The 13,889-nt window shown below is 36.8% G+C and overlaps 1 protein-coding gene across 2 annotated transcripts in view; it reads left to right on the plus strand.

Annotated features, from left to right (window-relative positions):
- PRIM2 (DNA primase subunit 2) overlaps nucleotides 1-13,889 on the plus strand; it is an 88,986-nt gene that overhangs the window by 54,074 nt on the left and 21,023 nt on the right. For both annotated transcript variants that reach the window (XM_068183687.1, XM_068183686.1), the window contains 2 exons: nucleotides 746-818; nucleotides 1,737-1,922. In XM_068183687.1, coding sequence (XP_068039788.1) covers nucleotides 746-818; nucleotides 1,737-1,922 — 259 coding nt within the window. The remainder of the gene's footprint in view (nucleotides 1-745; nucleotides 819-1,736; nucleotides 1,923-13,889) is intronic.

Below are 13,889 nucleotides of genomic sequence, written 5' to 3' on the forward strand. Positions count from 1 at the left end.
GTGGGTGCAGAAGAGGACATTGGGGTCCTGCTGGACAGCAAGCTGTGAGCCACCAGGGTACCTGTGAAGCAAAGACAGCCAGCACTCCCCTTGCATGGCATTAGGAAGGGCACTTGCAGCAGGTCTGGGGAGATGATCCTTCCACTCAGCACTGGTGAGACCACATCTGCAGGGCTGTGTCCAATCCTGGGCTCCCCAGTACATAAGAGAAGAGACTGAGAAAACTGAGGTTGTTCAGCCTGGAGGAGATAAATTGCAGGAAGTGTGTGTGTGCATTTTATCAGTGTTTGTAAACAGGTGTCTGATAAGGAGGAGTAAAAAAAAAAAGAGAAAGTTTTGGCAGTGGTATCCAGTGATAGGCCAGGAGGCAATGGGCAGAGATAGATATACAGTCTCTGGAAATTCTGCCTAAACATAAGAAAACACTTTTTTCTTGGCAGGGTGGTTGAACTTTATGAGATCCTAAGCAACCTGCTGTAACAAGCACCATTTTGAGCAGGGGTTGGACTAGATGATCTTCAGTGGTCTCTCTGATCTAAACCCTATATGATTCCTCACCTCTCCTTTCAGATAAAGGGAAAGAGGGTTTCTTTACTATGTTTGCTCTAATGTTGGCTTTATGAGTCCTAATTACTTGGTTTCTTGCAGCCTATAATTGATAAATTATTTTCTTTCAAAATTCCTAAACTTAAAAATATTTTGGAACTGCTTTAAATGATGCCATAGTGTTTGCTTTCTTTTTCAGCCATTCTTATGTTGGCCCAGATTACAGCATCCAAAAGAACACTGGAAAAATTTCTCTAGAGCAAATCGATGCTGTAAGTTGTTTCTGGAGTTATATAGGGTGTTGAAATATAACTTTTTAAATTTAAGTACTCTTATGTACAAACTAAATATAAAGCTTTTATCTTCTTTTTATTCATATTTGCTTTGTAACTGTTGAATGAAATTGCATTGAAGTTCAAGACAGAGCAGAATTAGCTGAAATGCATCTAATAAAGATTCAGACTGAGTGAAGTTGCAGTGAAATGCTTAATTTGCTGTTCAATTTTGTGCACTTTCACAAATACCTAACATAATTATAAGCAGAATACAAAGAAATTTTCTTATTTAACAATCTTGCAAACCATGATGTTTAGTTCATGATTACTGTGTTGCAGTATTAGTTTTTCCGATGCTGGTCTTTGATTTTTGACTTCCAGGAAGGGTTTTGAAAACAAGGAAGTAAATAAAATGGAAGTAACAGAGTCCTTTCAAAACACCTTTATCTGAATTTTAGGAATCTCCTGTTTTCAGCATCCCTCTTAACCATGATAGTGTTTCTCTGGCAGTGAATTAAAAATCCCCTCCCCTTCCCCAACCCCCAAAACTCTATAAAAGGTCATTTTGCCATTCCAGATGCTAAAATAAACCAGAGTCAGGAAATATTGTAATGCAAGTGTGGGTATATTTTTCCTGACAGCAATTCAACCTGTGTAACTTTGTAGCTGGAGACAGTCTGATAGTACCAGCTGTATTACTCTGTCCTCTGGATTTTGTTCTTGAGATGGTTGTTGAATTGGTTAATTTATGGACTCACTTGTGTTATGAATTCAGTCCCAAGGCTCTCTGTACATGCCTATCTTTTCTTCCAGCCATTGGCATTTTCAAATGGAGCTAATTAATAATTGCAGTAAACACATATCCTACAAATTAAATGATCAGTGTGCCTTAAACAGAAGTTCTTCTCTTGTCAGCTCTCTGTGAAGTCATTCCCTCTGTGCATGCGGCAGCTGCACAGAGCCCTCCGTGACAGCCACCACCTCCGGCACGGGGGCCGGATGCAGTACGGACTCTTCCTGAAAGGCATCGGCCTGACTCTGGAACAGGCACTGGAATTCTGGAAGAAAGAATTTATCAGAGGAAAAGTGGATGCAGATAAGGTAATTTAACTAATGAAAAGTATCTCAATATGTAAATGAGGGGGTGTAGATAATGTGTACGTTGTGCTACAGATTTGAATAGATTCTTTTTTGAAGTAGAAAATTGGGCAAAAAGTACAGTAATGCATTTTAAAGGTGGGAGGGTTTTGTGGTTTTTTACGTTTTGCTTATAGTTTTAGTCATTTTGTTGGTTATTGACCTGAACTATGGGTAAAAAAGGCGGGCCTTAAAGAGGCTTTTATAAATGTGGACTAGAAAAACCTTACCAGGAAATTACTAGGAAACCAGTGTCCTTTATGAAGTACAGGTATGATGTAAATAAATTAATTCACCAAGCAGATCAGTGACCAAACCCTGTATTGTCTGAAAGACAAGGTTAGACTTTTTTATTGTTTAATAAAGAAAAAATATTAGTCAGACAGCTCTGTGTGAAGTAGTCTTGCCTTAGCAAATTTACAGTTGAAGAATGAAAGAACAAACTGGGGACAGAAGACAGAATAATATGTTCAAGGAAATAGTGAGGAAATACTATTCAGTGCAATGGGAGGTATTACTGACATATTAGTCATTGGTCTCACTCTTGCCAGTATTTTTGGGAGTATTGTGGGTGAGGAGGATGTAATGTCTAATTTTTGGAGGATTGTGGACTGCTTCTTATCTTGAACAGCTTATCTAGCATGAAGCAGCCTTCCTTTCTCATCCTTCTCTGCCTGGCCTGTGGTAGGTGTTAGTGCAGAGTTTCAGGCCTTACCTCAGTTTTGTGTGGAGTGTGATACTTCATATTTAGTATTGTGAGATCTCAGCCTTCTAGAGTACCATGAAGTATTTCTGGAGTGCTTGGTAGACAATCTTTCATTTCCTTAGGTTCTGTGGGCCATGGCTATTTATAGAAGATACAGGGCAAAAAATAAAGTCGCTAAAATGAATTATGGTACATGTCCCTTTTTCAAGACCCAGAAGATAGATCAACTTGTCTATAAATTTTCTGGGAAGGAGAAGGGGATTTAAAAATATTATTTGAATGAGTATCTAAACCTCTGTTTATCTAGTTCCTTAAATGTAATATGATTTAAAAGAAGATAGGTAGTTTGTTAAAAAAACCTTCAAAATGCAATTTTTTACAAAGGTCTCAAGAACATCTCTTAAGAATGGCAGTAAATTTTACAGTGGAATACCAATTAATTAGTAGTTGTACTGGGTTTATGTGGCCAGGTTTTGGTAGTGAATGGGGCTAGAGGGTTAGGTCATGTGAGAAGCTGCCAGAAGCTTCCCCCATTGTCTGACAGAACTAAAGACAACTGGCTCCAAGAGAGAGTCCTGTGGCCAGGGCTGAGCCCATCAGCAGTGGTGGGTAGTACTTCTGGGATAACACATTCAAGAAAAGGGGGTAAAAAACTCACAATATCAGGTTCAGCCAGTGAAAGGAGAGTGAGAATATGTGAGAGGAACAGCTCTGCAGACACCAAGATCAGTGCAAAAGAAGGAGGAGGAGGTGCACCAGGTGCCAGAGCTGAGATTCTCCTGCATGGTGAGGCAGCTGTGCCCCTGCAGCCCATGGAGGATGCAGACATCCACCTGCAGCCCGTGGAGGACCTCATCCCAGAGCAGAGCCTGAAGCAGGCTGTGACCCAGTAGGAAGCCCATGCTGGACCAGGCTCCTGGCAGGACCTGTGGCCCCATGGAGAGAGGAGCCCACTCTGGAGCAGGTTTGCTGGCAGGATTTATGACCCCACAAGGACTCACATTGGAGCAGGCTGTTCCTGAAGGACTGCATGCTACAGAAGGGACTACGCTGGAGCAGTTTGTGAACAACTGCAGCATGTGGGAAGATTCAACATTGGAGAAGTTCATGGAGGACTGTTTCCTGTGGGAGGGACCCCGCTCTGGAGCAGGGGAAGAGTGTAAGGAGTCCCCCTCCAAGAAGGAAGGAGTGGCAGGAATGTGTGGTAAACTCCCATTTCCTGTCAGCCTGCACCACCTGTGGGAGGAGGTAGAAAAATCAGGAGTAAAGTCAAACCTGGATGAGGGGAAGGTGTTTTAAGATTTGTTTTTATTTCTCATTTCCCTCCTCTGATTTGATTGGTAATAAATTACTTTTCCCAAGTCAAGTCTGTTTTGCCTGTGACAGTAACTGATGAGTAATCCTTCCGTGTGCTTGAATCCTATGTTATATTTTCTCACTCCTGTCCACCTGAGGAGGGAAGTGATAGACTTGGATGGGCATCTGACATCCAGCCAGGGTCAACCCACAACACTGCTTGAATTCAGGAAAATCCAGAATTTTCAGTTGCCATATCCTGTGCTTAAAGGAACTAAAATACTTAAACTATTAGAAACTATAACAGTATAAAACCACACATTTGTTATTTCTGTTTTCAAAAAAATATTGTGAGAACACATCTGATTCCACCTACTTGTGCTTTGGCCAAATATGTACATGCACATGTATGAAGACATGTATGCAACTTGGATCCAATTTTCAATCACAGGGTTATGACTTTCTATTACAGCGTCTCTGTTGATAGGCCATAGAAATAAATGAAGTTTTATGATCCTGTGTTTAGCTTCAAGAGTTAGAAAGCATATTGTGAATCAAACAAGGAGTTTGGTTATTGCATTTTTCACAAGCAAGCTGCTACTTCCTTGTAATTTTAGTTGAAGTTCTAGATAACCAGCTTTAATCTTGAATAAAAAAGAAAACTAATTTTTCATGTCTCTAACTGAGGTTGGTGGCCTGTGATTTTTCACAGTAGTGTCATACAATGTTTAATGTCCTGAAAAAATGAAGATTAATACAATTCTTATTGCTATTTTCTTCTTTTGACATTTTTATTTTCTGGCATTCATGCCATTGTTCCTTTCCTGTAGAGTGGAGATAATTAATTACACTGTTTCATTTTACTGGAGCATTGTGAAGATATATGCATGATACTTTGTAAAGATGAAGGTTAATGATGTATTACCTATTCACTCTTATATTGCAAAGAGGGAGTGTTCAATTTGCTGGAAATGGTTATGATTTCAAAATTGTTTGTTCATTTTTGTCTCTAATAGCTGCAGCATCTATACCAGTTTTCAATCCTAAGAATGCTTGGCACACACCTTCAGTCTTCAGCAGGAAGGAAGTTACCATGAACACATTAGCAGTGAACTGGCTAAGCATGGTCTCCAGGCTGAGCATAGGCATATGGACAATTTGCACCAAAAAGAACTCCTCCTGTGCTCTGAATAACTGATTCAGGCATACCTCAGACCTCACTGATAAAAACACTGTAGAAAAGCTGTGAAGAAATTATATTTTACCTTTAGAGAGGAATCTGTGAAGTATGAATGAAGTGTGCAATCATGTAGTCAGTGGGGAAAAAATCAAGTAACACCTACAAAGAAAGAAGGTAGAGATGCTCTGTTGGTGGAGTGGGGGAGGGAATTGTCATGTTCACAACAGAGACAAATGCAGAATGCAAAATAAAACATTTTCTAATTCAGGCAAAGCAATTAAAAATACTCTGCAAATCGCTAGGTAAAGAGTGCCTAAATGGTAAATTGTTGTTTTTCAGATGAAAAGATCAACTGCCAAATGGGGGTAGACACATTACTTCTGAATGAATGGTTGTGCCAATTGGCTTCATAACTACGGTGTTATCACTTTTTTTTTAATCTGTAAATTGTAATCTTACTCTAAACAGATATTGATTCTCATAGATTCTTTCACTTTTCTTGCTTAAAAAGTAACTCCTGACCTTGTCCAAAAAAAAAAAAAGGTGGGGGGATATAACTCCAGTGTGATTTAAAAATACACAAAGGTAGTAAGATGACAAGACAAATTAAATAATTAGAGTGCAGATGTAAAAATGCTTTCATAGTTGAAAATAAAGTCTTCTATCAGATATCATTGTAGTGGAGTTTGTTACTGATTTCAGATATTTTTGTATGATTAACCTGTGAATGTGAAAAGGAGGAGTTGAAAGATAATGCAGTATTTCGAACAAAGGAAAGAAGGAATGCAGAATCAGTTTCTTTAAGGTATTATTCAGTTACTTCTTTAGTTAATAGCCTGGATCTGAGATTTTTATACAGATGCAAGGCTTTAAGGCAGCTCCTCACTTTTTGCTTTCCATTGCTACATATACTTGTGATACATGTTCTTTTTTCTTAGCAGTTGCTGGTGTATGGTGGTACAAAATGCCCTCTTCTAGTACTCTGGTTTTTTACCTCTTTGTGCAGCAGTTAACAGTTGCTGGTTATACACTCCTGTGCTGAAAAGTAATTCCTTTGGTACTGCAGTTTGATATCACACTAGTTTTAATTATTGTTGCATATGCTACTGAAGCTCATCTTAAAATTGTGCAAGAACATAGGGGTTTATTTATTCAATAAATCTCCAAAACTGAAGTATTACTATATTTACAAAATTATCCTTGTGCTAGAACAACTTTCTTGTCTTTGGGACTTCTTACAGCTCTTTAGCCCCTGTGTTCTAGGACTCTTTCTTTAGAGATGTGGTGGCACTCCGGCTGGCAAAGCCTCTTATTGTACCTGACTCAGTCTTCCAGATAAACTTAGGGTAGTTTCATAGGGCATGTTGTTTTCTATCACAGTTGATTGCAAATGGCAAGGAACAGTTTGTTTTCTAGTTGTCTGAGGTAGGCATCTTCATCCCTTCTTGCTAGTGAAGGCCTCATGAGAGATGTTTTGCTGGAAGAAGGAAGAGGAAAGTTCACTCAGATTCAGCCTTGCTCAGGGTCTGTTACTGGTAAAGAAGCAAACCCTTCACAGTGAAGCTTTTGAACTTCAGTTGATCATCGATATATTCTACATGTTTCTTCCACTCATGGTGGTCATGTATGAAGCTGAGGACAGATAATGTGATGGCCATATACTGCATCAATGTGCAAAGAAATATGTGTGCCTACTCTGTTAAAAGACAGTGAAACTTTGGGATGATGATACATCCCAAATGATAATTCCAGAGACTTTATTTTTCTGGCTATTTGATTTCTTTTCCAAATGATTTTAGGAGGTTCTTGAGTCTGGATTCAACAGTGAGCCTTTACCATGATTACAAAGAGCTGGCGATGAATGTTTCTACCAAGGCCAACCAGAAATTCCTTGAGGGGGAGCATGGACTAGGGACCTCCTGAGGTCCTGTCCAGCCTGAATTACCCTGTGATTCTGCAGAAGGGCTGAATCCAGGTAGAAGCCCGTGTTTGTGAGAGCCAGCCACTAGAGGGAGACAAGATAGTGTGGAATAAACAAATAGACTAGATAGAGGTAAATTAGAGGTGTTTATGCTCTAATGTGTTGTAAATCTATACAATTACGTTATTTAAAAAGCCCTTTGTATTTAAATGAAAGTAAAAGTAGGCACTTGGCAATCTTCAGGTCGGTGCTTTTGAGCATAAACAACTATCCCCAGTGCAGTTTGTAATGCTTGGGTGATAATGGCGGTTCTTTAAAACAGCCTCCACCTGCTCAATTCCTCATGAATATTTTCTCTATTAGTCAGTTGGTTATGTTTGGGTTTGGTATTTTACTTTCTCATTTCTTAGAGATTTGTGGGTTGTTTTGCTCTTAGATTTTTTTTTCTTATTTGCCCCCTTTATATTGGGTATTGCTGGCTACTACTTTAGGAAAGTTTGATTCATAAATCAGAAAAGGATATTTATTCTCTCATATTTTTAATTATAATTCCCTAATTGAATATTACCTGCTATTTTTATTCTTTAATTATTTAAACTCTACAAATCTGCAGGCTAGAATAACATTTTGGACAGCAAGCCACAATATTTAACATGTAAGAGATAAAGGTAAAATTGAAATGCCTCTATATAGATTAAAATCTCTATTTAAAAAAAATGTACATCAGTACTACTGTAATATAAATAGGTGGCCAGGCTTGAATTCTCCTGAGGTGTATAAAGACTGAAATAGAACTTCAAGAAGGTGTTATTTTCTCTTCTAGGATATATGAAACAAAATTGTAATAAAAGTGCAGTATATATTGGCAGTAAGATCTTATTTCCTGAATTCTGCAGTGAAGGACTATATCATGGTAACAAAGTGTTAATATAGTAAAGAATGTTGTTGCTGCTTTCATGGGTTATCAGAGGCCTAGCTATTCACATTATTGATTAAATTGTGGTTTTGTGTTAAACTTAACATAAAATCACAAAGTTTTCTTTCCTTCCACCGATGACTGTAAAAATTAGCTTCAGTAGAACCACTTACTATCTGTATTTGTCTTCAATTATTTGGAATTTATGATTTCATACTCTAGTTGTAGTGAAATAGAACTTTAAAGATTTTGAGTAGAATTTTAAAGATTTTGAGTGAATAATTTTTATTATGTTTTGACACAATTGCATTCCATTCATAACATTATTCTATGTTGAATGGCAATACTTATGTAGTATAACTATATGTTTCAAACAGTATATTTCAAAATGTATTTTGTATTCTACAAAGTTAGCTCTTGAAATTTCTTTAATAACAGGCTTAAAGTGATTTAATTGTCAGAAGAAACATGAAAATGCATTTTTTATTTGTATGACTCATTTTTATTCCCAAATGTACCGTTTAATTTACATTGAATCTTTTCTTTCAATGCAAGTTCAAAGAAAAATACAGTAATGTGCAGTTGTTAAGGGTCTCAAGACAGTAAGTAGATGGTCCAATGCCTACATACTAGGCATGTAGGCTTGGACTAAAAAATTAATATGTAATTTGAATTTTAACCCCAAAGGCTAAAGAAAAGAGCCAGGTAAAGAAAAGAAAGCCAAGTCTATGAAATCAGAGTATTTGTGCATAACTGCAAAGTGATTCAACCAAGATACTGAGCTATAGGCTGAGATGGTTGTTAGGAATTGAACAGCCTCTGAGACAGTGATACACTGAAGACCAAGTTAAAAAATTATTCATGTTAGTTTCCAGAAATCAGCTTAATAACAGTGAGTCAAATATCAGGAGATCTACTCCTTTCATATAACTCCCTCAGTGGTTTTTTTCTCATACAAATTGCAGCCTGGAGAAGAGGTGTGTTGTTCAAATGGGGCATAATGGTTTTTGTAGGTGATATTCACATGAAGACAGGTGGTTGCTGAGATCACTGAGCTGCCTTGATCCTGGCTGAAGAGGATAGTCTGGGGTCCCTTTGTATTTTAATAGGCAGTATGCAGAAGAGGTGTTTTGAGTGAATTTGTTTTATAGTAAAAATGTATACAGTCAGGCATGAGAATTGAAAGCATGACATAAATACATGGATTACTGGTGTTACATTTAAAGTCAAGCTGAATTAGTAGTATTCCTGTTGGTTGCATCTGGAAAAAGATTTTATTTTCCTTTGGCTATTGTAGTTTGCTAATTAGCAGTGAGGAGTAAGACTAAAATAGCTGAAAATCCTGAGGACTTATGTTGTGGGCAGCTATTGTTCTTGACCATTTGGTTCCATATGAATAGTTGGAGCTGAGCCTGACAAGTAGGATTTTCTTGAAAAACCTCTATCATCTGGCCACGGAGTTTATAATCATAGAATCATAAAATCGTAATACCTTTCTTTAGCTGAATGAAAATAAGCTTCAGTTGCCATTAAAATTGGGTTGTTTTTGGCTTTATAGCAATCACAGTATGTTTGTTAAGTCTGTGCAAGATTCTTGCTGTCATATATTATTATCTAAAGTTATGTTTTACAGGTGGGAATTTGTCCTCTGTTTCCTTCATGTCCTGTGTATCCTGGACACATTTGCTTATGCTTGCTAGCATTCTGTTCCCTTTTCTTGTGGAGTGTTTCAGAATTTTGAAAGCTCATCAGAGTCCTGTTGGTGGATTACTGACACACTGGTCTGCATGGTTTGGTTTTGTCAAATTTGTGCCTATTGACTGCAGCAGTAGGAAGGAGATCTGTAATGGATTCTGAAGTGAGAGGACTGAGAAAGCACGCTCACAGGGGTTGCATTTGATTGTATTCCAAGGAGGAGAGTACCTAGGGACATGGCTTAGTCCTAGGGACTTGGCAGTGTTAAATTTATGGTTGGACTCAATCTTGAAGGTCTTTTCTAACATAAATGATTCTATGTTTTTGTGGTCATACTTCAATAACTTCTTGCAGAGTCCTGTTAAATTCTGCCAGATCATAGGAAGGAACTGGGACAAGATTCCTTAGTTGCTGTATCAGAAATAGAGATGATTAGCAATGCCTGTAAAGATATAACTGTGGCTAGAGGGAAGTCCCTATTAGCATTGTCAGTGTTACTTGTGTTTAGTCTTGTGTACACAGTGATTCTGGAAAGACTGCAGAAAATTAGCTCATCTAATCAGAGCTAGAGGTAGCTGGTTTTTTCCTATTTAATTAAGCATCGTGAGATCAAATCAAAATTGTTTAAAGTTGTTTGCATCAGATAATGATTTTTATTAGGACTGCGATATAAATAATCATATGGAATTGCTGTCATTAAAATAACATGCCATGTTGCCTTTGTGGATGTTGCTGCCTGATGTGAATAATAGTACAAATTTTACAAACCAGTTGATAACCATTTCTGCTTTCCTAATGGATAAAAAATTCTGACTTTGCTGCAAAGAGATTTACCAGTAGCATCTACATTGTTCACAGTTCTCCCACAAATACGTTTGTAGGTACTGCTGCTCTAACCTCTTTACTAAACAAAGAAATACAGACTTTTTCTGTGGCTGTTTCTCTTATAGTTTGTTTTACTTTTGGTTCCAAATTAGACAAGTAAACAAAGCACATCATAAATCTGGTAGACAAATAAGAAGTCAGATGATGAAAAATCAGATGTGATTATAAGAGTACATATTCCACTTATTTCAGGAAACTAAGATGAAAGTAATTTTTTTCACCATTTCTGCCCATATGCTGTATATGTAATCAACACTGAAAAGGTACTGTTAACTTACAACTTTTTGTAAACATAAATACATAAATACATAAATACACATGCACCCCTCTTCCAAGGGTAGATGCTGCACTGGTTCCTTTTAGCAGGTGAATAATCTGTAACTTCACTTGAGACAGTTTTCTTTCAGTTTGCATATAATTTCTTTTTTGACTGACACACTGGCAGTTCTGAGCACTAGAAGGCATAAAAACAAAACAAACCCTTTTTTACCTTTTACTTGTAAGAATTTATTTAAAACAGTGTTGCCTGACCTTTTAAACCCAGCGTGCTTACAGGATTATCAGTGAAGATAAGGATGCTAAGGAAGAAATGTCTTTGGGACATAATTATGTTTAAATTATGCCCTGTAGCTAATGTTGCGTATTAAACTCAACCATATTTCTGTGTATTTCCCTTGAAACTTTCCTTTCTCAAGCCAAAAATCATCATATCAGTGTCTTACAGTTATCTAAGCTTAGGAATATTGGCAAAAACCTGTTTCACTTTCATTTTATAACTGTTTTTCTTAAGAGAGTATTTCTGTTACAGAAGCTTCAATTAAAAAAGCACCAGTTTTTGCATAATAGATTCAAAGTCTTAAAGCAGTATTTCTTAAATGAAATGGTATAGACCCATTATTTTTCACCATATTTTTGTTTCATTGGTGTTCTTCCAATGAATCTCAACTGAAGATAAGGTACTAGAAAACATTGAAGAGTATTAGACTGTAATATACATGAAGGCTATGGTGTGCACATAAATATTTGAGGAATCACAGTAGTAAATGATATTAAAAATGTGTGCTCTTTCACTCCAAACTCAATACCATTTTCAGTTTTCCCAGTTATTCTAGCTGAAACTGGAACTCTGCAGTCTTTGTTGTAACACCGAAGTTATGCTGGCATTTGCCTATAATTATGCACTTTAAAGTGCTTTAATTTGTTCAGTATTTTTTTAACCATTAATAATGTTTGATTTTCGGTTTTCCTCTTCTGAATTACATTAAAAGGGAAGATTTTGGGCAGTGTTTCAGCCTGTGGCACGTCTTAGGGGTAGAGAAGAGCTCTACCTTTAATCTCTCTTCCAGGACATTAACAGTGCTGGCATAGTTTTAGTGATGTTTCACTGTGCAAGCTACCATAAAAAGAAATAGGATCGCTTTTTGTTGTTACATATTACACACAGAAATCTGCATTTAATAATGAGCTGGTTGGTGATAAGGTTCTTGCAGTGAAGAGAGTGAAAGCAATAATTATCTTTCCTGTACTGAAACTAATTTAGATCAGAATCTGCTCTCTTATGACTTGTTTTATTCTCAGCAACACACATTGCTGTAGATATTCCTTGATGTAGTGTCTTGTTAGAACTGCATGTATAAAAATGAATGGTGAAGCCAGACCTTTAATTTTCTAAGATTCCTTTTGTAGTTTAGAATCACTTGTCAGTCCTTGCACTTCATCATCAGTGTAGATGGACTGTACTTGTCAGAAGAGGTTTCTGCTTTATTGGCCCTTGCAGCAGCAGCAGCAAGAAAGTCATTCCATGACATTTTAAGAAAAGTAATAGATGGATTTGCCTATGTGGCTGATAAAGTTCTAAGTTCAGGGATAATGTAGTATCTGAGTGTCACTAAATACAGAGCTTTTAGCAGTCTCTTTTGAATACCTTCTTAACCATACAGCTCTAACCATCTGCTGAAAAATGCCTGCTGCACATTGCTGCACACACCACTTGGTAATGTATTTAAGCTCTTTGGCTATTTGCCCCAAGTTCTGAGACAGAGGTTAGTGGTTTTTGAGATGCAAATCTTTTCATCCACATCTTTTTGTTACCTTCCAGGACAAGCTGAATGATGCAGCAGATCTCTTCCAGTTTTGTTCCCGTGCTTTTTGAACAGGAAGGTTTTGATAGAAAATTTTTAAATCTTGATACTCTTAGTTGAAATAATGCTTTAAAATAATTTTATCAAACATTCAGGTATCCTGGAATTGTATAAACTGTTTTCAAAAACAAAACCCAGGATTCTGAATACTTTTTTTTTATAATGTCCATATAATTGCTGTAGCATTATATAGCTGTCATATTCAGTCTATACTCAGCCAATAAATCATAGCTGTGTTTCATATTCAGTCATCCAGAAAAGCAGCATATTTTATCAAATGTGCACTCTGCTGATATATCACAATAAGCACGATGTAAATAAAAATGTACTTTTGCTTTTAGAATTGTTTTAACATTCTTCTTCCTGTCTTTGAAATCTGTTGAATCTCATGAATAAAGACAGAACAGCTCTTCATACATTATTTGTTCTATGTGCAATTTATGTTTTGAAAATTTAATATTTTGATTTAGGAAAGGGAAATGATGATAGTGCTTAGTAGAATATTGTAGATAGTATTTCAATGGTGTTACTACTTCTTGAAAGAAGACTGGATTCTAATTTTGTATGAAATGTACAATGCTATTTAGTTGTGAAACTGAATTCCATAGAATGTGATATGGGCTAGGCTTTTACATCTCCTTGCATCCCCTCTTAGGTCCACTTACAAAGGAAAACCAAAATGTCCTCAAATATAGGGTTTTGGATTTTTTTGTTTGTTCGTTTGTTTTCTGTTTCCCTGTTTACCTTTTGGTCACCTGCTGTACATGTAGGAGTGGAAACGTGGTCTTTATGGCGAGTGTTGCTATTTGAATTCCATTTTTTTTTTTTTTTAATTTCATGTACTTAATGGAGTTGAATTTGGGTCATGAGAACTGGGACAATACTAATGAATTCTAACAAACTTCTTTTTAAAAAATCAATTACAGTAGTTGGGCTTCTTCTTGTACTTTGTTACCACAGTTATTTCCCTGTTTTTAGAAGTTTACAGCAGGCACTGAAAATGAGATGTGTGTTACTTCTTCTGAGACAGTTCAGAGCAGTCTGGTAGTGGAGCTTCTTTATTCTTCTGTTCCCATTTTCTCTGCAGTCAAGTCATTTTTAGCCAGTAAAAAACTAAAAGGATAGGAAAATAGTCTTGTATATTTTTGATACAAGCTTTCTTTTGTTGAGTGCAGAAAGGCTCTTGTTGTA

This window comes from Anomalospiza imberbis, chromosome 3 (assembly GCF_031753505.1).
Source record: "Anomalospiza imberbis isolate Cuckoo-Finch-1a 21T00152 chromosome 3, ASM3175350v1, whole genome shotgun sequence".
Taxonomy (NCBI): Eukaryota; Metazoa; Chordata; class Aves; order Passeriformes; family Viduidae; genus Anomalospiza; species Anomalospiza imberbis.